Source organism: Pelecanus crispus, chromosome 2 (assembly GCF_030463565.1).
Source record: "Pelecanus crispus isolate bPelCri1 chromosome 2, bPelCri1.pri, whole genome shotgun sequence".
NCBI lineage: Eukaryota > Metazoa > Chordata > Aves > Pelecaniformes > Pelecanidae > Pelecanus > Pelecanus crispus.
In genome coordinates this window covers 50,786,898-50,813,123 of record NC_134644.1, presented here as the reverse complement: position 1 = coordinate 50,813,123, position 26,226 = coordinate 50,786,898, and the positions used below count along the sequence as shown (strand labels likewise).

The window sequence follows — 26,226 nt, the reverse complement described above, 5'->3', positions numbered from 1 at the left end:
TTTGGGATAAAAGGCAACTGGTAAACTGTCCAATACAAGGTTCCAAATAAACAGTTCTTACTGGCCCCTACCCAGACATATCCCAGATAAAGTTTTTGATCAGAAACATGAAATAGATCCACCTGCTTATTTTAAGCATATTAAAAAGGAAACTAATTGGACCATTTCTATTTGTCTAGTTTTTTTTATACAAAAAGGCTACACAATGTTACACTTTATTCAGAATACAGTTAGAGCGATTATGAATTAGTGTTCTACACCTTTACTCAATCCTTAAAAATTAGAAACTGCTGTAGCATATTCACTATAACTTAATACTACGAGAGACTTTAAAAAAAACTAACAACAATTACTGCGAAAAGAAAGGCTACTTCCAAAGCAAGCAAGGTCAGTACCATTACAGAGATTTAAAAAAAATAATAGATTTTTAACAAGCAAGGCTAGGGTTTGATAAATTCCATCTTGCAATTCATTCTTGTGCATTCTTCGTTTCTTGAATCACTCCCAAAATCCATTTGTATTATTACTCCTCGACCAAAAAGGACCAGAACAAAAAGTTTACTTCAATTGTTCCCATAGGAAACTCAGCTTGGTTAGTGTGTCAGGCACTTTCTGAGATACTAGCCCACCCCTCGAGCCCTCTCAGCAACTCTACAGGCCAATCAATGCAAGTTCATTCAGATGATACAGCTGCAAAGAGAAAAAAAAACAGGCGTCAGTGCTCCTGCGTGAAGGGCTGTTTTCACATACTAAGACTGCGTGAAGCCAGTGCACAAGACATTACAGTTAATTACTTCCACACTTCACGGCAGAAGTCAGTTTGGAGTGTACTGTAATCGTGTGCTTCCAGAGCGTTTATTCACTGTTCTGGCACACGGGGACCCAGTTGAGCCAATCCCTCCCTGCCAACCAAGTCCTCAGTCCAGTCATCTGTTTTTCTCTTTTTGTTTTGTTTTGAAATTCAAGGTTGGAGCTTCTTACCTAAAAGGATGATTTACAGGTCAGTATCGAACCAGGCCAACTGATTACTGTCACCTGGAGGCAGCCCATCCATAAGGTCCTGGGCATGGCCAAGATCTGGCAGACCATCAACTGGGTAGTCAGCACCAGGGTGGTGGCCACCCATTTCATGTTCCATCATAGGGTCCATACCCAAGGCATCCTGACCGTATCCGCCAGAGTGGAAAGAACGGTAGCTAGGATCTAAGAAAGTTAAAGGTGGCAGAGGGAAAAAAAGCATAATGTTAACAGATGTTAGATGCATCAGAAGCTGCAAGTATCAGTGTGTGAGAAGATCTTTGTAGCCATCTAATTGTTTTTCTAGTTCAGCCAAGTTCAAAACAGTCTGTTGCCTGCCCTTAATGGCTATTCCATTGTTCGAAACAGCCTTCCAGTACGATTCTGCAGACAAAGCACACTGCAGTCAGAAGCACGAGCAGATTCCAGCCAAGCCATTAGTCTGCACAATCAACAGTACTAAAATTCAACAATACTGCAGCAAAACCAGGCTCCAAGACTGTAGACTTGTTTCTGAAAGACTAGTCAAAAATAGCTTAGAATCCTTAGGGATAGGCTTGCGTTCAAGTCTATAGACACTTACAGACTAATACATTCAATACCAGCTTTTGTTTTAAAGAAAAACTCCACTATTGGAATTGTCAAGTCCATTTGTAAAGAATTTAAAAGATTTCTGGAAACAACAGCTCAGTGGGAGATTCTCCCACAAGGCTCAGACAAGAGACACCAGTTTTGCACGGTCACACGGCTCCCATTTCAGTGCTGCCAGTGGTGTTGCAGAAACTGGTTATTTGAGCTGGCAGTTCCCCATCTGCCTGTCAGATTGCAACACCTTGCTGAAGAGTAATTCACTCTTCGCTCATTTGCGGTTCTCCTTTAAAATCTATGACTTGACTTCATCCAACTTAAGTTTAGTCAAGGGGAACAGAGGAGACATACCATCTGGGCGGTATCCAAGAGGTTCTCCCTGGGCACCGATATCAAGTCCGAGATCTGCTGTCTAGATGTACACAAAAAGTTACAAAACAGTTTTAGTGTCAGGTCTTTGGGCCAGCACTGGTAATGCTGAGTTTAAAAAGTTTTGAAGCTTGCCCCAGATCCCTTTTTGGCAACTCTTCTGCAGCGAGCACTGCAGCATGAACTTCTGTGAACATGAAATGCCTTTTTATCCAAGCATCTGCATCCAATATATAACAGCCAGATGTAGGCACAGGAATCCACAGATCACTGGAAGGAGGGTTCTGTTTGGGAACGAAAGAGACGGAGCAGGTCTAGGAACACTGCTCCTCAGGGACACCTGCCCAGCTCCTGCAAGTCAGCTGGTCAGAGATTCCTGAGCCAGCAACAGAGTGTTAAGAGTTCTGAAGGGACCTCCCCCAGTTTGTCCAATTACAGAAGTAACTGCCTGTCTGTAGTGTAACTGCGTTAATTCCAATCTCAAAGAGATATTCCATTTTAGCTTTTTTCCCCCCACATTACTGTGGTAGGTACAGATTTCAGGACAACAGAAAACTAAGCACTGAAATAGTACAAATCAAGGGCTGCTGTCCTTTATTTAGTAAATACATACAAGGTGAGACAAGCTAGGCTCCTGAATCTTAAGAATCTGGGAGAAGACAGAGACTTGGTGAAACCTTCCGTCTACCCCATGCACACAGTTTGTTTTCAGTCTCAATTCACTGTGTAACCCTTTAAGCATGAAAAAAAGGCAACGTGCAATAATCAGCCTGCAAACATATTCATGTCTGAGAGCTCGATTCTAAGGAGAACACAAGTTGCATCCCCACCCCAAGATTCTTAGTCCTACATCGTTTGCTTGATAGAAGCCTCAACAGGGTATGTTTTATGTTTATGCTTCCCTCATATCACTCATGCCTCCATTTTTTCCATTCAGAGTTCATTAGGTTCTGACAAGCAGCACAGAGACGTACAAAATTCTATAGAGCTTTGCACGCTAATGAACATAATGAGAATTATAAACTTCAGCAGCAGTACAGAATGGGCTCTTCCTATCTGCAAGGGAAGAAGCAGCTCTAAGGCTGCTTGCCACAGATTGGCTGAACCTGAACACGTAGAGAGAGTAAAGGAGGTACAGCCAGGTGTAAAGCTGGACCTGTATCACTGATGGCATCTACACTTGACTGCTGGAAGAAGGGAGGACTTGGAAGCAAGATCTCCCCAAGGAACCATTAACACAAAGACGCAACTCACCTCGTTCCAAGCCATTGGCTCAGTCCGGAACAGAGAGCTTGTCAATTCAACCGAAAGTCGCTTCTTATAGTCTTGTGGTTTGTCCTCAGACATCCTGAACAGCACCGCAGCTGCGTATGTTGCTATTGAAAGGAAAGGTGAGTTTAGTAGAAGTCGAGCCTTCTAGCAACTTTTCTAACACAAGGATGAAACCTATCTTTTCAGTTCACTTACCAACACCCTCATTCCTAGAATGAAGCAGCTCTGTTAAAGGGGCAGTTGCACCTTCAGCTTCAATTGCTTCAGCTGCTTCCTTGTCTTGAGCCAGTTCACAAAGTACACCTGCAGCTACTCTCTGGATGTTCTCAATGGGAGAGTACAACAACTGCAACCAAAGCACAAGGGTTTCTTTAGCTCTTCTACTTGAAATGAGCTCTTCAGCACAATCTGACCTAGCAGTTCTACCAAGGAAGGGTAAGAGCCATTTTAAGAGTTTTTCTAGTATGTACTATAGCATTTTCTTGAGCTCTTGCTTACCTGCACAAATAGTGGAATGGTGTTTAGACCCCTGATTACGATTCGATTATGAACATCACGTGCAAGAATATGCAGGGCTCCAGTGCAGCCCTCGACAATTTCTTCCATACGCACACCCTCCTAGTTAGGGAGAGAAAAGGCATTTTTTTGAGGTTGAGATATTGTGTGCTACCTTCTAATACGACCATCAAAAAAGTGACCACCGCATCAACAAATCAACCAAACTTGTCCCCTACACACACCCCCTTCCCCCAACAGGGCTCATATCCACTACCTACTGCTGGCCTTCAAACGCAACATCCCTGCTAGGAGTCAGCCCAGTTTATCCAACTAAATTGAGTAACTGAAGCATCTCAGTGAAACTCCGCCCACTGTTATCATTTTTATTTCAATTCATTATAAACTTCATGTCTGACAACACTGGCTTTCCTCCCCCCAAACTGAATTAGCTTGGCAATCTACTAAGTATGAAACAGTGGTTATCAGTAACGAAGAGGCCCCTCCTGCCTCTGCAAGTATTAACTACACTCCTGGACTAGTAGGTACTGCTGCCATTTGCCCATACTAAGGCAACATCTCCCTTGTTAATGCATTTAACGGGGCAAAAGATCAAGACTGATCTTGCCACGCTGCCCCAGTAGCTAAACAGGTAACAAGTACGGAGGCTGTACAACTTCTCAGTACTTTTATGGCTCTAAGCACCCTTGAAAATACACAGTAAGCTGTGATAGCGTTCTTAAACCCATAGTTCCAACAAGAATGAGTTTCCTGGTAGAGAACTACTTCCCTTGCTAGAGTAGGCAAAACCAGTATTTCTGTGACCTATAGTGTTCAGAATTAAATGCTCAAGAGGTTCTTAGTAAAATAAGAACCAAGGTTTTGACATTCTTGTTTAAGAAAAACTTCAGGTCTGCCAGGACAGAATTATCAGCATACCAAGAGACTAACATGAACTAGAGCAAACGGTAAGACAGCAGCTATTTAGACCAAACAATACATGGCTGAGGCAACCTGACAAGTCAGGAATTTTACACGTTAACTTCAGTTAGCAGTGGCCACTTACCACGAACTGCTGTTGTGTTCCACCCATAGAAGTACGTCGCTGGGTATCTTGATGTGCTCTAACCAGCAATTGAACTAGCCTCGGAATAGCACCTTGTTCACGCAGTGGGGCATGGTTTGCAGGACAGAGAGCAAGATTGCGGATCAAACCAACAGTAGCCTGCAGTTAAGAAAGGGGGAGGGAACAAAAGAGCATGATGGGTGTGCTTGCTGTTAGTGATTTTTTTTAATCTGTTGATCCCAAATGCTTAAATCTCTAATTGACAACTCCGAGTTGCTCAATTGAAGCAACTTTCCCATCAGACAAATTACATTCCCCAACACTGTGGAAACAAGGTATTTTTCACAGTTAAGGTTACCTTAAAAAAGCACCAGTTTTCAGCGCTGAAAGCTGTTAACTATTATTTACCTTGATCAAAGGCCAGTGTGATGGCGGGTGCAACAGTTTAACCACCACTGGGAGTCCATAATGGAGACGTACTGCATTTTGAGCCATCTCAGCTTCTTGATGTCTGCTGGTGAGGTGACGGAGCGCACAAATAGCAGGTTCTGTGATGTCTTCCCTGTCTCCAGCCCGAAGAACTGTGCGCACAAGAGCCTCAATGCCACCAACCTGGCACACCATCATCTTGTTCTTGTAATTGTTGCAGGTAAGGTTAGAAAGGATGCCAGCAGCACAAGTCACAACATTAATATCATCTGATCCTAAAAGCTGAACAAGAGTTCCTAGAAGGCCTTCCATTCCCTCCTGCAAAAAAAGAGGGAAAAAAAATTAGTCTCTCTCCTCTTCCACTATGTTGGCTTTTGATCCTGATCCCTTAGAAGAGCCATTTACCTGCTTTGTTGCAGCATCTGACAGATTTCTCAGAGTCCAGAGACAGTTCTGGACAAGACGCTGGCTTGGATCGGTGAGGTGGAGTCCCAAAGCTTGCATCCCACCTGGAAGATGGTACAGATTTGACACCATTACTCAGATGCTCACCTTGTGAACAGCCAGGTCCTTCTCTTCCTTAAAGCCTGAGTGCATATCTCACAAGCTTCTGGATCTTTTTTGGCATTAGTATCATAATACGGCTAGGCCCTAACCCTTCATCGCATAGAAGAAAACCCTGAGATTCTTTTTGTGACACTGGACCTTTTAAATGTATGCGTATTCTAAGGGGACCATTCTGACAATGTTCAGCCACTAAGCCATCCAGCTAACAACATAGCAGACTTACTTAAAACAGACTGCCTTTTAGACTTCTGTACACTAAAGGCCTCCAAAACTAGCTATGGACTGAAGGACCAATTGAAGTTCAATTTCTGATGCTGGCAGCTTCTGTTCTTGCGTGAAACGTACTGATCCTGCAGTACTGCATAGCTTTTTAAGTTGTCATGGGTACAAGGTACTTACCAGCTTCAACAATAGCAGGTTTGTTGCTGGAGCAGACTGACAACACCTTCAGCACCCTACTTGTGGTCCACAATAGTTTCTCGTAAGTGTAGGTCCTCATTATGTTTACTAGAGCCTGGGGTCCACCACTTGCCAGAATAATCAGCTGAAAGACAGCAAAAATAACATTTATCTGTCACTTCCTGTGCACGTTGGTAGGTAGTGGCTGGCTTACACCCATCATAGGTTACAGATCTTTAAAAAAGCATTCACGTCTGCTGGTCAGGTCCGTAAGTTTTGCAGTCTCACTATAAGCATGACTGCATTTCCGCAACATAATTCCTGAGTCCCTCACCTCTTGCAAGGTCAGGACTGCCTGGCAAAAGCCCAAAACGGCTGAAGATTCAGAGTAAGGAGGTCAATACACAGGAACTGTTAGGCCACTCACAGCAAGCTTGCTCATTTTAAGTGCTTCAATAGCAGAGGCACTTACCTTACTTTCTTGATTGCCATATGCTAAAATCTGAAGGCAGTCCGTTGTGATGGCCAAGAATTTGACGTTTGTCTTGTTGAGCAAGGCAACCATTTTCTGCAGCCCACCAGCTAGACGGACAGCCATTTTGGCTCCTTCCTGATGTAACAGGAGATTGTGAAGAGTTGTAATGGCATAGAACAGCACAGAGTCCACTGGCGAACTACAGAAGGAAAAAACCTCATGAGTACCCACACCTACCAGCGCCAACTAAAAAACACAAGTACCGTCTTAGTAGTCCACATACCCAAGCATTTTAACCAAAGCAGGGATGCCTCCTGATTTGAAGATTGCCAACAAGCCTTCACGGTGATGTGAGAGATTGTGTAGTGTACCTGCAGTACAACGGGCTGTTTCCACATCATTTGTATTTTGCATGGTACGTACAATAGCAGATACCATTTGAGGAGATCTCATAATAGCATGGCGAGACGCTTCCTTTTTGGATAACTGATGAACCATAACTGCAGCCTTGTTCACCACCACCTACAGGAATATTTGAAGCAAGCTTTTAGTTTTAAGGTCATTGAAGAAACCTTACAAGCAAGCTACACTGAGGCAAAGAAAATGCTAACCTGGTCCTCATCATTCAACAGTTTGGTCAGTTCTGGGATTGCACGAGTTGCAAGTTCAGCATCATCTTGGTAGTTTATCAAATTAACAACAGCATGTTTTAACATCTGGGATGGCTCAGCCAGGCGTTGCACATTAGTTGGATGAGCAGCATCAAATTGCGTGGATGGGATTTGCATTCCTTCATCCAGTGTTTCAGGGAACATAGCTGCACGCACTCTCTGAGCTCTAGTCATTGCATACTGGCCATCAATATCTGAAAAACAAGGTAAGTCATTACCTCAAACTAGAAATAAAAAGCTCATCTTCTAGATCAGTAATAATTCAGTTTTTAGGTTCCTGTATTGTTAAGCTGCATGCCTAAGCAAATCAGTGGAAAAGAAGAAGCCTTACCAGCAACTTGCTCCTGGGTAAAGGACTGAGAGAATCCCTGCTCCCACTCGTACAGGACTTGTGTCGTGTCCACATCTTCCTCCTCAGGATTTCCCTTGCCACTCAAGGAGGGAGCAGTTGTTGTGGCACCGGAATGGATACCAGAGTCCAGATATGATTGTTGCTGCCAATGACTGACTGCTGCTTTTCTGTCTGGCTCCATTGCCATATCCAACTCCATCAAGTCAGCTGTAAGAAATCATTGTTGAACAATTAAGTTTAGTCAGCACGCATTAATCCAAGAGATGACACAGATTTTAAACAAAAAATAAACTGCTATAAACAACTACCTCAACCCAGTAGAGGTAGCACTGCAAGCAAGACAGCAGTTTTAAACTGAGGCTTTACATCGAACCAATGCAGACATCTATAAACCTGACTAAGAGGCAGAGCAATCACTGCTACTGTGACTGTCTTTAGTCTACTGCTTAAAGGTTCCCTTTTCCACATACTATGGTTAAGACTGTACTTCAGGGACCCAAAATGCTTACGATGACAAACTTGTTTGCAGCTTTGAGTTCCAGTGGCAAGGTATTAATTACTGTAGTAGAGCGACATTATTCAATCCAAGTTACTTTAAAAAGTTAAAAAAGGGGAGCAAGGAGCCAATTTAACTGCTCTTTATTAGGAACTGCTAGATTCTAATAACAGAAATTGTGATGCATTATATACCTTGGGTTGCCATGTTCCTTGTGCTCCCAGAACTCTTTCCTGCTACCTTTCAGAGACCCTAAAAAAGAGCAAGGTTAGAACTTATTAAACACTAATCAGAGCTAGCAAGACAGGATTTCATATCAGAACACTAGAATTGCAAACTAAGACTTCACACATCTTTCTTGCCATTTCATTACTACAGTAAGTATATTCAAATGCTAGTTAGCAAACCCCCATGGACAGAGACACAAAAGAATGAGATGTATCACCCAGACTTTTTCTGGCAGACTGTATGTAAGATATAGTCTCCTTTTAAAGCTGCAAGAGAAAAAGAACTGAAGACTGACCATGATAGAGCCATTTCTTACTTCTCTATCCTTGCATAAGATGAAGTCCAGACATTAAATTCCACAGCTTGGACATGCCGCAAAGACAAGGGCTAAATGTCAGACTTCCTCATTTCTCTTGAAGACAGCTACTCTTAAGATAGCAGCAAAACTGTTTGATACAGGGCTACAGCATGGATTTTCACAAGGAAAGCCAAAATGACCGTTTAAGGCAAGGTACTATTATTTCAGTGGTACAAAGGCTACCTAAAGAGTTATAATTGAACCTCCTCCTTTACTCCTTTCCTGTACTACAAGAAGAAAGGAGTCTTGCTACACAAAATACTATTCCTTGAAGTTAAACTGAAAATTGAACCAGCCTTATAAACAAATGTGCTCCTTTAGTTGCACACATTAAGTCATCAAACTAACTATTTTTTTTTTCCCCAGAAAGGCAAGATAACTGGGGGCAGAAGGCTGAAATAGGATCACATGCCCTATCAAAACCTTCAGTATGGACCTCCATTTGATATCACCAAGCAGGACAGAAGTATTTGTACCATAAATCTGTAGCCATCTCTTCACTAACCCAGAAAGAGAAATTCGAGGCTACAGCATCACAACAGGTCACTCAAAGCTGTCATACTTTTATTTCATTTGCTCCCCTTCCCCCCACAGTCCAACATTGTTTTCAGCACAGACACAGAGCTGGTGACAGCCTACTCTGGGAGCTAGCCAAGCAGAAACATTTGTAGTCGTAGCTAGTGCAGTAAGCAAAACCATCTCTTCCAGCAATCAGCTTTCAATGTGCTGTTAGGTGTTAGAGCTATGCTGATCAAAACATTCCTAGACAATGAAGTAAAGGCAACCCGCTAATCTCTTTAAAGGACAGGTTTGCAGTACTGTGTCAGGAGAACAAAGTCCATTTAACGCTGTATTTGTGTAAAGACAGATTTCCCAGTTTAAGAGTTTCCTTCAGGAGTAGCTTTCAGATAAATCATAATTAAACAGGAGACAGGCCTGCAGTTTAAGAGTCTCACTGAATAGGTTAGGCAACTCTGAGGCAAGCTTATATTCCACTGTCTCCAAGCCAGCTGCAGGATACTCCAGCAGCTCCTGAGCAAATTCGTTATTTTGCTGTACAAATGCCAGTGCTGTTTGTCCTGACTCTGCACTCCCACAACTTTTGGCAGCAACCCTTTCCTGGCTCTTTTAAAATGGACAGGAGATCTGCATCTGCAGCAGATAGGCAGCATTAAGCTGATTTAAGACATAACACAACATAAAGTGCCCTGCTATATATACCATTGGAAATGCTTAGGTCCCTAAACTGGTCCTACTCCACAGCCTGGAAAAGACTGGCCAACTCAGTCTGCTCCTCGCAATCTGCATGGAGGATACACTGACAATACAACCATTTTTTTTCCAGTCCCTTGAATACTGGATTCTTCCAACATCCTGTTTGGAGTTCAGGAGTAGCAGTGGTAAGGGGAAGGAACAATTAAGTCATGCTGCCAGTTCACCGTTAATCCAAAAATTCTGATTAGCTAAATTGGAGGAAGTGCATATACAAAAGCTTGATAGCTCCCTGCAGGTCTTACGCATTACTTTGTCAGCCCCACTAACACCTTCCAAAAAGAAAGAAGTGGAATAGCACTAAAAAGGAAAAGTTGTATCTTTGCTGCCCCTAGTCCTCACTGTAAGTCAGATGCAACATTTCCAATAGAAAACTGGGCAAGATCTAGCTGCTATATGCAATTCGCAATACGCTTAGCACAAAAGATCTATTTTTATTGTAACCTTTCTTGTCTCCTCCTCTCAGGAGGCTGATAACAAAAATCATCACCAAACTAGTTTTGAAGTTAACACACAAGAGCACCGACCATGCTTTGAGATATTTACTACCACCTCAGATCCAAATATGCAATGCAATGAGGGGCTTGGGAACAATGTATATCATTTCCTTTCATTTGTGCAGAATTCAACAGTGAAGGCAGCTGGCTTACAGCAACTGCACCCTGACAAGGTTGTTTCAGTTTCAACAACCTGAAGAGATCAGAAGAGTAGCTGTATCATTTGGTACAATCCAACAGACCATACTAGCAGCTGCACTGCAACACTGTTTCAACATAAAGCTGAAGAACATATACAAGTTAGGAATGAAGAAGACTCAATTAAGTGTTCAGAACTGTATTATCGGTCAGATATTCAGTCCTTGAAATGCTGACCTTAGATGAGCCTGCTAGCTGCACCTGAAAGTTTCTAAGATCCTAATCTGCAGTTCATACACCTGTAACCCTCCCCCCCCAGCAATTCCAGGTAGCATTTTTTATTTAAATGGGAAATTGTGTTTAATCCCAAGAGTTCAAAATAACTGCAGACTAAACGTAGCCAGGGAAAAAGGGGTACGTTCAGTTCGGTTTTAGGGTTTCTGTAACTGAACATTCTCCCATTCCTTCCCATTCTCACAAATATTTGTGCTGTTACCTTTCCTGACAGAAACTGGACCAATACATGCAGGGTGGGCTCGAGGTGGTGGGGGAGTGGAAACAAAACAAAACGAAAAACCCCACAAAAACAAACTTTCCTGCTAGGATAATTAAGCTTGCAGTCTTCAACCATGGACCACATACCAGCTCCTTTAAACTGAGCTCTTATTCAAATTTACTGGATGACATATGACTAGTGACATTACATTTTCAAGGTCAGTAATACAGATCTTAACCAGCAGGATGAGACAGACAGAAGGACTCAGTATACTCACAAACTTTAGCATAACAGCAAGCTTCTGTAAGCCTTACTGTTTTTAAAGGAATTCAAGTCTGAATTTTCATAAAAGTCATGTTATATATACAGAAGTTCATATGGGTGTATTGCCAGGAGTTATGGGACCATTAACTTCTTAAAAACCTCCTCCCCCATGACACTATCCACTTGTGTAAAAAGCACATCAGCTTTGGGTTTAAATGGAATTTGTTTAGGTTTTTTTTAAATATATATTAAATCCCTCATATGTAGGGCAATGCAAGACATTGCACTAGGCTGTACTGTGTACCATCAGTTCCAACCTTGCATTTGAATTCTAAATAACTGAGAAAAAGTTTTGCAAGCTTAGCAGGCTTATGAGCTACTACTTTCAAGTTACTACAGAAGATAATTCAAATTTCTTGGTTTCCAAAGGAACAAAAGAGCAGTAGTATTTTGATGATGAACAAAACTTATGGGGAACAGTTAAGCACATGCCAAGGAAGTCAACAAGCCTATAGCATTTCTCAAATCTGAACAATAAATCTGAACAGCTTCAGTAAAACCTAGACAATTTTAATTCTAAAGCTGTTAAACTCCATTAAGATACAGAGCACAGTGAATTGTTTACATCTATTCTGTCTTAGAGAGGACAAGACCTATGAGAATAGCCTATCTAGGGAGGATGAATATCAGCCTGACATTTACCGGCCTGGTATATCAAGACTACAGTACATTTGCACCTCTGCTACAGTTTATCTAAGATAAACCCATTTTCATTGTCAGCTAAGCCATTTTGTTAGCCTATAAAACAGCTCATAGTTGCAGCTTGTATTAAATAAAAATATATACATCTTCTTTTAAGTTTACTACCTTAATCTTAACAGAATCTCCTCATTAAGACTGACTCAGATTATACTTCACTGATCTGACAAGCAGTTCCCCACCTCTTTGTAAAGCAAGTCCAACTTAAAGTTTGCAAGCCTTCCAGAAATTTTTTTGCTTGACAGCAGCATGTTACTAAACCTTGTATGAGAAATGAAGACTGACACATCCAATCACCATGATCAATTTAAAGGGAACATGTCTACTGACCATGTTTTCACGTGTGTGTTTCATCTAGGACAGGCCAAGCAGCCGCATCTTTAAATTAACCATTGGTGCTGACTGACATTTTCTTACATAGAACAAGTAGAACTTAATCTTCTTATGACAGTTAGAGCAGTTAAAAACATGGATTATATACATACAGTGAAGAGAAATACAGGCACTGGAAAATAGTTTTTCTCCAAGTGCTCAGAAGTTATTGCAACCACTACCAAGGTGTTACTGGAAGCATTCTTTGGGCCTAATTTTATAACTGGTCTTGTTTCAGACAGCTGCCTGCCAATGACATTGCCTGTATATCTGCTTTACAAAGAGTCAGCAGCCAAAATATACAGGCAACATCAGTTCCCTGAACAGAAATAGAAGAACTTAATGTAGCAGAAGCTTCCTAATTAACCTTAGTTTTCAAGTGGAGATGCAAGAAATACATTTGATTAAGGATTTTTAAATAAAAAAATCTTTCGATCTTTTCCTGGAAGTTGTTACTCTGTTTTCTAGAAAAGCATGTGTGGGGCATTGTCTGGGGCATTGTCTAAGACAGACAATAGTGATAGTGGAAACAAAGAAGCTTTCGTGGTATATAAGCTCTTTCAGGCATAAGTGGCTGACCTGTCTCCTTAAGCAATTTTTGTTCTAACCCACCCCACAGCTATAAGCACTTTTACAAGAGGCAAGCCTACCTTCTACTGCCTTTAGTCTTATGAAGACATGATCCAACTGAGATAGCCACTGCAATATTCATTAGGAATAGCACTAAACTGATTATCATCAGGAAGCCTAAAAGAAGTGGAGTTATTTTTCTTCCTTCGAAGAGGGAAGCCTATAACCAGTTTATACCCAGCAGCTTTTTTTTTTTTTTTTTTAAAAAAGGAAAAGTAAGAAGTCTTAGTCTAGCTGAAGAAAACATGACAGCAACAGTTTGAGAGGGAGGGAAGGAACAAGAAGTTACAGGTGACCTATAAGAACTGATTTACAGATTGCCTATCCACAGGTGAAAAAAAGGATAGTACTTGTGAAAAGTAATGATTCAGGGTATTTGCATTCAGTTTCTAACTTAGACAATTCTAGTTTTGTATTAAGGGAGATGATAAACCTGGATGTTAAAAGGATTGTCATTAGCCTTGCAGGTCTCAGTTTAGGAAGCTTTCATTTTGTGTCTTCAAGGTTAAACAAGTTCAAGAATTTTTGCCACCAGAAATCCATTTTAAACTTCCAATTATTCCTTATTGAAGTGGGGATAAAGTCCTCTTCTCCCATATCCTCCCAGATATTCCAAAAAAACCTTAACTTTGAGGAATTTTGTCTGGCTTCTGTTGAGCTCTGGGGTAAAAAGTATGCAGATGCTTCTGTAAGATTAGTAAGAAGTCCTGAAAGTACAGTTTCAGTGCTGTGTGTTTTAAGGGATTTTAGAAGCTTGCTGTAGGAATGACAATTGGGGTTTAAAATTTTTCTATGCAATGAACAGAAGATACTTTATTTCAAAGTAGGAACAGATAACATGCTTGAGTTCCACTCTGAAGACTCGCATTTTAAAAAAAATTTAATTCTTGTACAAAGGTACTACATGGGATTAAATACAACAGTTTTCCTTAAATACATTCCATATCCACAGAACAAGTACTGAACAGCATTCCCATATTCTGTCTGAAGTAGCATCATTTGCAGTCCTCAGTCACTTGGTCAACTCTGAAAGAACAGCTGTATGCAGTGAGTGAAGATTATTTTGAAATTAAAGTTATATACAAGCATTAGAGGGCCTTGATTATTGTCAAATTAGTCACTCACCAGTAGTGACTCCTGGATTAAGAAATTCAATTTTTCAAATCCCTCCTCACACAAGCAGTTTAAGGACCTGGACAGACAAAAACTACTGTGAAACTCATTGAAAACTGGCTCTCAAATAATGGTTTAGGGCTGTAAATTATCACATTAAACAAAGCAATAGACCATTTGGATATTTTTGGAGACAGTAAAGTTAAGGTTTATCTTATTCTCTATACCAAGAATCAGAATATAAAACTACACATTTTTCATGTTAATGTCAGGCTTCCTTCTGCTTTCAGCAGGCTGATATTTAATACTGGGTAAAAATATTTGTCATAGACCATCTGAAGATATCCTAAGTAAATGAAAGTAACTTATACAGTATGCAACATCAGAAGGAAACAAGTCAAACCATACAGCCAAGGGAAAACACAACATGTACTTTCCCAATTCTAACAGGAAAAGAACCACCATGGGTTTTCACAGCTCTAAAACACTTCTAGCTTCCAGGTTAGATGATAGTAACGCTCATCTATAGCCTTCACCACCACCTCGGAAGAAATGCCATGGCAAGAGCAGCATTACTATATTTAAGTGTTGTGCCAAGATGTAGCAACCTCAACCATTTCAGTAGTTCTACTGAAAACTAAGAGCTACCAATAGAGACAGGAATCATAACCTGCATGCCACAGCACATGCCCACGCTGAAATCTAGCTTCATGATCCTAGACTGCAGCAGAACAAACTCATTCATAAACTTTAACTTATGACAAAACTGCTCTGGTCATTTCCCATTTGCTCAACATCATTCCCTCCAACCACGAACTAAGAATACTTCACTCCAGTGAAGTACCCTATGCACTCAGTATCCTACATAATCCATCCAGCTTGAATTTATCGCAGCTAGAATACTTCAGACAATGCAAGCTACTGATGCCTGCTGGAAGGTAGAAGATGCCTTGCAAACAGCACTACATTCTATTTTAGATTTAGCTAATCAGATCACAGCAAGTTTGACTCTGAACCCAGAATACACAACAGTGTTAAGTTGTTCTTTAAAATCTCTTAATAGGACCTCAAAGTCTAAGATCTGTTTCTCCTGTTAAACATTAGGAAAATAAGAAACCTAAACAGTATCTGCTTAAACTGATCTTTCTCAAATGTTAACAGGTTGCAACTTCCAAACTTCAAATATCCTTAATACATGCTGAAAGAGGCTCAGATAGTCCACAGAATTAAAGTGGAAGAGGGGTATTTCAGAGCATATCTGCCAATGCTCACTACAAGTTACCTCTGCTTTCAGCCACTGTTTTTTGCTGCTTCATTTCTACTTCACTATTTCCTTTTTCCTTCAGGCATCCCACTTTGCTATTACGTCAATTGTTCTAGCTTTTCAGCCCTTGTCTTCTGCTTTAGAAATTATGTAAAAATTCCTTTCCATAACACAGGCAGAAGAGCATCCCTACTCTAGCTTTTGTAAGTTTTTTTTTTAAATAAGAGTTCATTTAATGCCACATCACAAAATAAAATGTTACGCCTGTCTATTTTCAGTCATCCAGCAATCTAAGACCAATTAAGAGTACAGAGTAAGAGTTTCTGTTCACATGCTCATTACCTAAAGCAAACAGCATGCAAATAGTTCTGTTCTTGCTAGACTTCTCTAAGAAAGTTGATTACAACTGCCTAATGGAACTGAAGTGCAGGCATCTGGTAGTCTTGACTAGACTTAAACACTGGGTTAGCTGTATTAAAAGAGGATTTATTCCTCAAAAAGCGTCTACTGAAGGAAAGACTCAGGTTACAAGGACAGAGAACAAGGCTCATCTTTGAATCCATGCAGCCTTAGGCACACATATCAGATGGGAGGGAAAGTGGCCACAAGAACTTTACAACACAGCTGTAAGGCTCCATTCTACCACACTTCCATTAGGACTGGAGCACTATGGACTCTGATACTACAGGACACTCACCTGTTTTACCCTCCCCTTCCTCCCAAAAGGGACAGCGGGCTGGTAAAGAATCACACTTCCTAGCCAGCTTGCCAAATGATCAACTGTGACAACTCATTAAATTTGAAGTGCAGTTGAGACTATAATTTAAGTGTAGCAAGATCCACATTTTGTTTTGCTCACTCTAAACACAGAATGCCACCCAGAACACGGGTAGTCTTAACCGATCACTGAAGAGCAACTTTAGCCACTGACCGAAAGTTCAGTTAACCAAATGTATCAGAAAGTGACTTAGTGAGCTGCCACAAGGGGTATCTTTCAGCTGCAGCCATTGCATGTCATGCCTTGAGCGACTAACACAGCATTTAGGCACTAACAGCTTGTGCAATTAGTCAGGGTCTTCACAGGCACTAAGGTTTAAGTACCCTTTTAAAGACAACCCATTAGAAGTTTCAATAAAGCAACAGTTAACATTGGTCAGAGCATCCTGGTAGCCAACAAATACTTGAGATAACTAATCTATAAAATGATGAGAACCTGGAGGAGAATTCAGAACAAGCACATCAGGTAGGTTACTAAAAGCGTAAAGTTCACCTCGGCACTAATCTGCACAATCATTCTAAGAGATAAACTTTAGAGCCTGCCAGGAAGTGCCGCCCACCCCCCACCTCCAAAGAAGCTGACAACATCATATACTTCGATGCACAGTACTTTAGGACAGACATTTTAGAGAAACTTTGTGGGAAATTACATATTGATAGGACACCTAGAGAGGTCAGAAGGTACTCACAGTAGCAGTTTCCTACCACCATAATTTCTTACAACTACCAGAATTTTGTTTTATGCTGACCAGAGCCTAAGGCTGCCAGAGTCACATTGCTGGGCATACTGTGCAATGTAAAGACTGTACCCTTTCACATAGTCCCATACACTTTTTGCTACTTAAAAAGCATAGTTATACTGTAGTATCTGAAATCTCACAGCACTGGGTGTTGCCACTTCAGCGAAGCTGCAGCATTTGGATCCACAGCACAATTATTTTGCCCTTTACCTAGAGAAACATTCAGGAGTTGCAAGAGGCCCGTCAACACAATCCTTTATATTCAAAATCATGGGCAAGTATACCAGCAGCTTCTAACAACAACTGCAAACAAAAAAGTGATCTTCTCAAAGACAGCTACACTTTCTGCACTGACGATCTGTTTGTCCTCTATAAAAAAATCCAGTTGTTTCCATGAGCTACAAGCAGCAGCTGTACTCAAGCTGACAGAGAAATTATCAGGTCATGTTTGAAAGTAATGGTTTAAGAGAGCTTTTCGCTGGCAAGTATACTGCAACACTGGCAAAGTCTATCACTTTATTAGTAGGCAAGATTGGCTCCAAGTACCTACATATCCTTCTTCACTGTCCAAGAGAGGAGCTGGTGATAATCTTAACTAACATTTAAGATGAGATGCAAGGAACTGCTCAACTACTAATCAGGTGTTACACATCCAGCTTTAGAACAAAAGTAGTAATTGTCTCCACCTATCAGTCCTTTGACAGCGGTTTGCAGCTCAGTATTAAAGGACTGGTTATGACAGTTTCAAGTTTATGAACTTAATGCAAGTTCATAACAAGATTATCAACCCAATTACTCTTATGTCTTAATTGTTTTGACCAACTAAGCACCACCAACTCATGCAAGTAACCTCAAAACAGTTACTAAGTTCACTTCTGTTCAGCAATGGGTTTACTTTGAGACCTTTCGGCCACCAGCAAGCATTTCCAATAATTAGGGTTTCATGCAGCATTCATTATGTTCGAGTACCTTCATGGCTGGGCAAGACATTAAGAGCAGTTTTATCATCATAACTTAGAAAGTTACCACCTCTTATTTGTGGGACACAGGTATCTACATTATGCATACTCCTGCCTTTCTCAGTTAAGGATGAGCTAGTGTTGCTGTCTAAGGTTTAGTCTGCCAGCAGTACTCACCTAATCAACTTGCACTGATTTACAGCTTTTGGTCCATGCGCCCCTACTTTCACCAAGATGTCTGTAGTGGAGATGGCAATAGCCAGGATCAAATATCATTCTTTAGTCTTACCTAGCCACATACAAAAAAGCTGCCATCATGACCATTTAGAGATAACCTATGAGAACTTAGGCAAATACTATACCACATTTCATTTAACACTAATAAAGTTCAGCGACAAACCACTGCCAGCCCTCAAGCCTCCTGCCCACTTAGTTTTGAGTGTCAAAAAGCTACTTAATGGTTCTACAGTCATTTATCATGGCCATGTACATCACTAAGAAGGTTGACAGCCACTGTATTGCAGCATTCTCTGTCCCTCCTGTCTGCGTAGAACTTGCAGCATTCATTTCCACTCAAATACAGCAACAATTTAGCAAACAATCTCCCTTCCAAACCAGTAAGTATCTAACCATAATCTAGTTTCTTCTTAGGCTGTAACCATGTAGCCGGCCCTGAACATGGATGTTAAACATTAATCTCCATGGTTTAATAAACCAGAGTGATTAGTCATAATTGCACTGACACTAATGAAATACTTATGAATCTGAAAGTGGCTGCCTTTGCTTGTCTGTCAGAATAACTATGCATTTACACCAAGACATACCAACACTCCAAAAAGTACTGTCTGAGCAACAAACATGCTAGTAAAGTCTGACACTGTAAGATGTTTCTTCAACACATTTTTAATTAAGGCAAACTGACAAGGCAACAGCATTTATCAGCACCTTTAGGATGTTAAGATTTCTGGCCACTGGAGGGCACCTGAATTGTTGCCAGGACAATACAGAACTACTTGCTACAGTTGCTGCAGAGTTGGCAAACTTCTCCAATCTATACAAGTCTATTTAGCACAGTAAGTCAGCCTAGAAATGCTAGCTCCAGCAAATACACTTATAGCACACACTGTGCATTTGCCAACTCCACTAAGATCCAGCTAGCTCATACCACCTTTTTAAAAGCAGCAACCTTTTAATACTAGATTAACTCCTTCAACCTTTAAGGGAATTAATTTATTCCCTAAACAAGGCTCCAGAGTTGATTTAGTATTAACTAATAAAGCAAGTACTTCACTTCTGCAATACTAATCCAGCCAATGTACATTATTTCCTAAAGCAACTTGGAGCATTAACAGAAAGTTCTTCTGTAATTTCAGTTGTAAAGCAACATCTGCACCCATGCCTCCCAAGGCAACAAAAGCATAGGACACATTTGCTTTCACATCAAATCAGAGTTAACAGATTCATGAGGGCAGGCTGAGCTACAGATTACATTTCACCTGCTCACCTTATCAATTTGGTGTTCCATACAGACAAAAATGCCAGAATAAGACTTCCATTAGTTCTTGCCCTTGCACTTGAAGTTACCTGTTAGTGCAAAAAACCTTTCTGGCTGCTTTCTTCTCATGAGAGCTAGCACAGGCCACACAACACTAGCATATTAAGACATGACCCTCTTGGGCTAAAGCCTGATCACAGGCTACAGCAAGTTTTACCTTGGAATCAAGTGCCAGAAACGCATAATAAAAGTGAACAACTGTCAGGCTACCTTGTGTTGGCAAGTCTAACCAATTCAGTTGGTGCATAATATTAAAGCACCCCCAAAACAAGTCTTCTAATGCTTAACTAGAAAGTCAGCAACACTGCCCTGCCCATTTGACCAGGATAATAATTTTATCTAAAGAGACAAGAAAAGTCACATGCAATACTTACTGCCAAGGAGTTTGCAGAATTTTGCAAAGTTTAATACGGTGCCGTTTCTAAACTATAGCAGTCACCCAGCAAGGCAGAGGGCTCGGAGCTTGCAAATGCATGCTGTGAGGACCCAAAAGCAAGTCCCAACAGCCTGCACAGTTTCTCACAAAGTTTTATCAGGCTTCATGAAGTATGATCTTGAAGATAAGTAAGGTCAGTCCTGATTTTCCTGCCACGGTATGCAGTCTACCAGAGTCACAGAACAAGTTTTGCTGCAAGCAACTGCATGATCACCACAACCCCTGCATTACCAGCTTTAACTATGAATTAACATGAGTGATTTTGATTACTGCTGTATTTGCACACCAGTCTACCTACTAGACAATATTTTGCAGAAACATCCTTATCCAGGAGTTTCAGACTGCACATTCAGACCAGTTTGTAAGACTGAAGCTTGTAATAGCTATGTTTCCTGCCCCATTCTTGCTACTTCCCCTTCTACCCCTTGAAATACTGCAAAATTAGTTTAGGTGGCCACTAGTACTAACCTGTTGTCTTTATATCTGAATTAACTTTCTGAAGTATTGTGTTCTGAAGAGTTAAACTTGAGTTTTTGGTAATGTTAAGTCACGAAATACCATCATCTGTTTCACAAAGAAACCGTATGTCTGGAGGGCAACCAGGTTTCATGGCTAAGATTTGATAAGTGAGTTACTGACACACCACGTAGTCACAGCAGAATGTTAGCGTTCATAGTAGACTACGTATCAAGCAAGAAGCCCAGCCTATTTATTGCTTAGGCAAGAAAAAGGAAGCCTGGTTTACTAAAGCTGTAACACAACATTTGAAGAACTCACTTTTTCAATCAAGCTTTACTTTGTATTAAATCCTTGCTTCTAGAAGCTATCGTGCATTGCATTGTCCTCCCCATCAACACGTTTTTACTTATTTCTCCCCTAGACTGTTTGAAATGATCGGCCATACAGACCAACATGAACATTCCCACACGTATCAGTTTATACCTTAACAAAAAATATCCAAACTAACAGACAAGCAAATACGACATTTCTTCAGAACAACCCCAGAACAGCAAGACACTTGATAGGATTTTATGCTGAGTTTAGAGAGCCTTAAAGCCTTGTCTGAACACCTAAGTAGCCTCATTTTCAACAGTACCAGCCATTAGGCAATCAACACAGTAGCCACATACCTGCAGCTGTCAGCACCTTTTTATTAAAAGTGCAAGATTAACATTAGGTTCCTGGACTGCCAGTTACCAAAATTCACATTACAACTTGGCCCAATAAACACCAGTAAGTTTTGCCCTTTGTGCTGTTTTAAACCCTTGTAGTAGTACCTTTTTGTCATTCAGAAGCAAAATCGTAATTGGCAAGTTACTCTCTGGCGTGTCTGAACTTAATATCAAGAACACCCTGATACTCTTTCAGGTAGTTTTCTTGTCTTTGCCTTTACTACAGTCTCAGCACATAAAGATCCTGTTTTACTAAAACCCCTCCTTGATTTCCGTCCATCGACCTCAGCATACCAGCCCAGCCTCTTTCCATTCACCACTTGCATACTTTGGGGGATGGGAGGACCACAGATGTCTGGAATATACAGAGTGTCAGAACAATGGCTGCTCCATGAGAAGGAGATCAAGAAGTAGTAGCTGATTACAAAGATCAACACTGCTAGTCCTAAAGTCACAAGTTGCCCCATAGTACCTTCACAGCCTGCCCTTTCTTCCCAGAAGAGATAATCTTCAGTAGAGGTTTTTGGGAAGAAATTCAAAAACAAGCGGCACAATGTCCTAAGTCAAGTTTTTACTGGGGAAGAACTTGAGATTTCGCTAGATTTAAGAAACCTCGCCATCTCAGGAGCAACTGATCATGCACAGAAGAGATCTGAACTAAGCTTTTCGGGAAAAAGCACATCTGGAGCTCCCTGTTCCACGGGAAATCAGAAACAAGTGCCCTATGTCCTACTAGGAGTAACAGCAAGTTGCTTCGCACATCTCAGAAGTGCGTTAATCTGGGAGGTTGGAGTCGCCGCCGTCCCCGTCCCCCCCCCCAGCCAGCCACGGAAAGCAGCAGGCGCTTCCCCTTGCAGCATACGAACCCCCACACGACCCAAGTCATTCCCCACAAGACTCTGGTAACGTGGGTGTTAAAAACTTAATTTGATTGCTCCCAGCTCCGGGGTGCTTCCTTTCGGTGACACCCAGAAGAAGCATAACCTCGCCGGTAAATATGCATGCAACTAAGACCGAAAACCCACAAGGCAACAGATTAGTTATCTCCCGCTGACTGCAGTGACCGTGATTAATTATATTCGGTACAAATAAACCCGTCCCCTGCTCTCTTCTTCCTCCTATCACCAACGGTGGTCTGCAGCCCACCGGCGAGTCAGCACCTTCAAACACCCTCCTCCCCCCCCCCCAAAAAAAAAAAAAAAAAAAAAGAAAAAGCGGGGGTGGTGGAGGAACACGGACACGAAAGTACTCCGGCTTCGGCTGCAAACGCAGCCGGGAGTGGAGCCCCACGGAGACCCGGGCGGCAGAGACTCCCCTTCTCCTGCAGACCCGAGCAACCACCCCCTCGCCCCAGGACGAGCTTCCCAAGAGACACCTCGGGAGCCGCAGCTGCCGCCTCCTGCGACCACGCAGCTGTCCGGACCTCCCAAAACAAGAGCCCTCTCCTCCTTTCCTGCTCTCCCCCCCGCCGCCGCCTCTCTCCCACCCCCACTCCCACCCGGGCAGCGCCCCCCGCCCCGCTCCAGCCCCGTCCTTCCCGCCGCGGCGCCGGGCACACCCTGGACCCCACAGCGGCCGCGGGACGCAGCGCCCGCTCCCGCCCGCCCCGGGGCACCGGTGGCCGCTGAGGGAGGGAGGGAGGGCGGGGGGGACCCGGCCCGGGCTCGCCCCAAGGTCCCGCCGGAGCAAGTGGCACTAACGTTGCAGGGAAGCGAGAGCGCAGGGTCCCCCCGGGCTCCGGCTGCTGCTGCTGCCGCCCGGGCGATCCCGGTCCGGTCCGTCTTTCCTTCCTTGTCCCCTCGCCGCCGCTGCCTCCTTCTCGCTCGGCTCTTTACTGACGGCGGTGCCGCCCCCGCCGCTGGCCTCCCAGGTGGCGACCGTACGGGGCGGCAGTGTTAGTCCCCCTTGCCCCGAGCGCCGCTGCTGCTCCCACCGCCGAACCGAGCGAGAGGCTTAAAATGGCGTCGCTCACAAGGAGGTTCTTATAGTGAGCGCCGGGCTCGGCTGTATCCTGCCGCCGCGGCCGGGCCCAGCGCGCAGCATTCCACAGGCACCCAGCGCACAGGGCAGGGGGAGGAGAAATAGTGCCCGGCTCCCAGGGCGGAGGGAGACAGAGAGCAGCAGCGGAGGGAAGCGGCCGGGAGCGGGGGGAAGGCCGTGGCGGCGGCGGCGCGGCGGGGGGAGGCAGGGCGGGCCGGGCCGGGCCGGGCCGGGCCGAGCTGAGGCGAGGCGGCGGAGGAGGTGGAGGAGAAGGAGGAGGGGAGCGGCGGTGTGAGGGGCGGGCGGGCCGGCCGGCGGGGGGAGGACAGCGGAGACACCTTATTCCGGAGGTGGGGAAGAAGGATCCGAGGTCCCGGCTGGGAGCGAAGTTGCTGCCTGAGGGTGGAGTAGAGGCGGCGGGGGAGGGGGTGCAGCTGAGGGGATTAGCCCGGGGTCCCGCTTGGGGGGGGGGGGGGGGGGCAAAAAGCGAGCGCGGCCCCCCCCCCCCCCCCCCCCCCCCGCCTTTAATTTGGCCTTTGGTTGCCTGGGGATTTTTTTTTTTTTTTTTTTTTAAACGCACGCCACCAACTGTAGCGAAACTCCATCTTCCCAAACGCTTGTCGCCAAGTCCGGGAGACTGCCGGCCCGTCGAACGGAGGGAGAACGGCCCCGGCGCTGGGCTGGGGCAGCCCGCCGAGCTCCGCTCCCGGCCCGGCCGGCGGGGAGCCCGGGGCAGCCCGGGAAGGCGGCGGCGGGGCCCGCTCACGTCGGCGGAAACGCGCTCCGCTCTGCCCCTGTAAATATTTGTCAGGAAGCAGTTGCCAAAGAAAGTATCTCGTTATGCAATTTATTTATTTTTTTTTTATGGAAGAAGCGAGCTTCCCCTCACACACACACACACACCCCTCCTCCTCGCCCGCCCCTCGCCTCTTCAGCGAGTCGTAAAAACAGGAAAATATTATGAATTGCACAAGGTTTTTAGCGGCGCGCAGAGCCCTGTGAAGGCACGTATGTGGCAGCCTTTTCCCCGGCGTGCATGGGCTTGCACGGCAGAATGTTTTACAGACTTTTTGCGTGTACCGTCTTGCACTGGCAAAGTGTGTTTAACATACCGGGGGAGAGGGGAAATAACATGCACCGTCCCCCCCGTCCCCCCCCAATGAAACAAGGACCGTATATACCAAGGTGTTTATGTAAAACATCCGTTGCTAGTGAAAGATGGATTTATTTTTCTTTTCCCCCAGTGTAAATTTGCTTTAGCGCTAGCGGATGTTGGGGGTTGAGTTCTTGGTCTTGCACTGGAGGGCTTTGTGCAGCCTCCGTTCCCCACCAGCCTCCAGCTTCTGTGGTTCATGCAGCGGGGAGATGTGCGGTTCACAGAGGGGCCCCCTTTATACCTGTTTTTCTACTGATAATACTGTTTTAAATGGGCTCTGAGTTTCTACTCAGGAAGTTACACTTACAGATTTTTTTTTTTTTTCCCCCCCGGTTGATTTATTCAGTAATATGTAGTGTTAGACTAAAGGAGCTTCTTCCACAGTGCTACTTGATTTTCATGTCAACCGCTTTTCTTTTTTTTTTTAATTGTCGCTTTTTAAAGCAGCGGGTTTCTCCTGGCGGGGGGAAATAATGTAGGGCTTACTGCTCACAAAAGGCACCGCAGCCCTCGCAGGTGGACCTGGCATGGCTGGCAGAGGGCCACAACCCAGTGGGGCAAGTGCAGGGGAGGGGTCCTGAGTCTGCGGGTTAGCTGTCACTACTAAAATGGCTCTGGAAAGGCAGTGGTGATAAAAAAAATCCTTATTTCCACCCCGCTCTCCCCTGCTGTTGCAGGGCACATAGCAGTCATCCACCCGCCAGCCTCCCTGTGCAGTGGGCAACCTCAGGTCCCCGCTAGTAAGGAAATGAAATGCCACCTGGACAACCCTGAAGTCGGAGGCTCAAGAAATACAGCTTTCCTCATCACGCTGTTTTCTCTTAGGGCCTGTTTTGACAATGCTGGCCAAAAGGAGAGCAAAAACGAGGGCAACCGTCGCAAGAGTTGGCAAAACAAATGCTGCCGGCTCGGGGCCAGCGGGCTGTGAAAGCTCATCACCTTCCAGGGGAGTTACTTGGTGCAGCTATGAGCAGAAGGACCTTGCCATTCTTGACACCAGAAGTTTAATTCCAATTTACAATAAGAGTCAGAGAAAGTATTCCTGGAGATTGGTTTGGGCATTAAAAAAACAAAAAAAAAAGGGTGTAGGGGGAAGAGTTAATTTCTTTGTCCACCTCCCATTCTCAGCTGCCTTCCTCTACAACCTTGGGAAAATCTGCTCTGCCTCGGTTTCACCCTCTGTAAAATGGGAATAGTAATAATGACAGACCCCTCCTTTTAGATCCCTGGATCAAAGGTACTATATAAGTTCAAAGTGCTGTTTCTATAGGGCATTATTGCCAAATTCACTATAAGCAATTCCATTGGGTACTTGATAACAACAGTAGAATCAGTCAAACGCCCCTGATGCATTGCATGGTCCCAGATACCTTTCAGAGCCTCTTTGTGTGCCATCTCACCCCCTGAGGTCTGCAGGGATGGGGCTTTTGGAGCCTGGATTTTGCAGGAGCAGGAGGGGTACAGTCCGTGACTTTGCTTCTGGCCCCTGAACTATGGACTGCTTTTCTTTTTGACCTGACGAGGACAACTGGAACTAGCCGTTTTAAAAACAGGTTTAAAACATACAACTTATATATAAGTTTATATATATATAAAAAAATTTCATAAGGCCTTTAGCGCATAATGCTAAACTCTTGTGGATTTTTGGTTGTTTTGCATGGTTTGTTGTCATTTTAATCTGTATTTGTTTCACTGCAAAGTGGTTGGGATGCTTTTGGATCTAGACACATTGCTAATAGAAATTTGGTTCATGTTAGCTTTGCAATTTTTAGCTATTAGATAGCTAACCATTTTCTAAAATTTCACCTTTTTTAAAAAAAAAGAAATTACCCCAGGAAAACTCGTATCTTAATAGCTGGAAGTG

The 26,226-nt window shown here is 43.4% G+C and overlaps 1 protein-coding gene across 2 annotated transcripts; it reads right to left on the bottom strand.

Annotated features, from left to right (window-relative positions):
* Nucleotides 1-632: 632 nt before the first annotated feature.
* On the bottom strand, nucleotides 633-22,950 carry CTNNB1 (catenin beta 1). 2 transcript variants are annotated; one of them, XM_075728153.1, is made up of 16 exons: nucleotides 22,927-22,950; nucleotides 8,391-8,448; nucleotides 7,680-7,907; nucleotides 7,289-7,542; nucleotides 6,961-7,199; nucleotides 6,675-6,876; nucleotides 6,203-6,347; nucleotides 5,642-5,745; nucleotides 5,216-5,554; nucleotides 4,808-4,966; nucleotides 3,745-3,864; nucleotides 3,442-3,592; nucleotides 3,229-3,350; nucleotides 1,957-2,017; nucleotides 982-1,203; nucleotides 661-690 (listed from the first exon to the last, which is right to left on the bottom strand). In XM_075728153.1, exons 2-15 carry the CDS (start codon nucleotides 8,401-8,403, stop codon nucleotides 995-997), a joined length of 2,346 nt encoding a protein of 781 aa, XP_075584268.1. In that variant the 5' UTR covers nucleotides 8,404-8,448; nucleotides 22,927-22,950; the 3' UTR covers nucleotides 661-690; nucleotides 982-994. The 2 variants fall into 2 exon arrangements, with proteins under 2 accessions (XP_075584269.1, XP_075584268.1); XM_075728154.1 differs by lacking the exon at nucleotides 982-1,203 and having other exon boundaries at nucleotides 633-690.
* Between the last annotated feature and the right edge of the window lie 3,276 nt (nucleotides 22,951-26,226).

What these genes read in the sequence shown, in the direction of transcription:
- CTNNB1 (XM_075728153.1), bottom strand. An exon ending in CACACTGGCCTTTGATCAAG is followed by an intron (nt 4,967 to 5,215) that starts GTAAATAATAGT and finishes TCTTAACTGCAG; the next exon opens with GCTACTGTTGGTTTGATCCG. An exon ending in TTCTAGGAATGAGGGTGTTG is followed by an intron (nt 3,351 to 3,441) that starts GTAAGTGAACTG and finishes TCCTTTCAATAG; the next exon opens with CAACATACGCAGCTGCGGTG.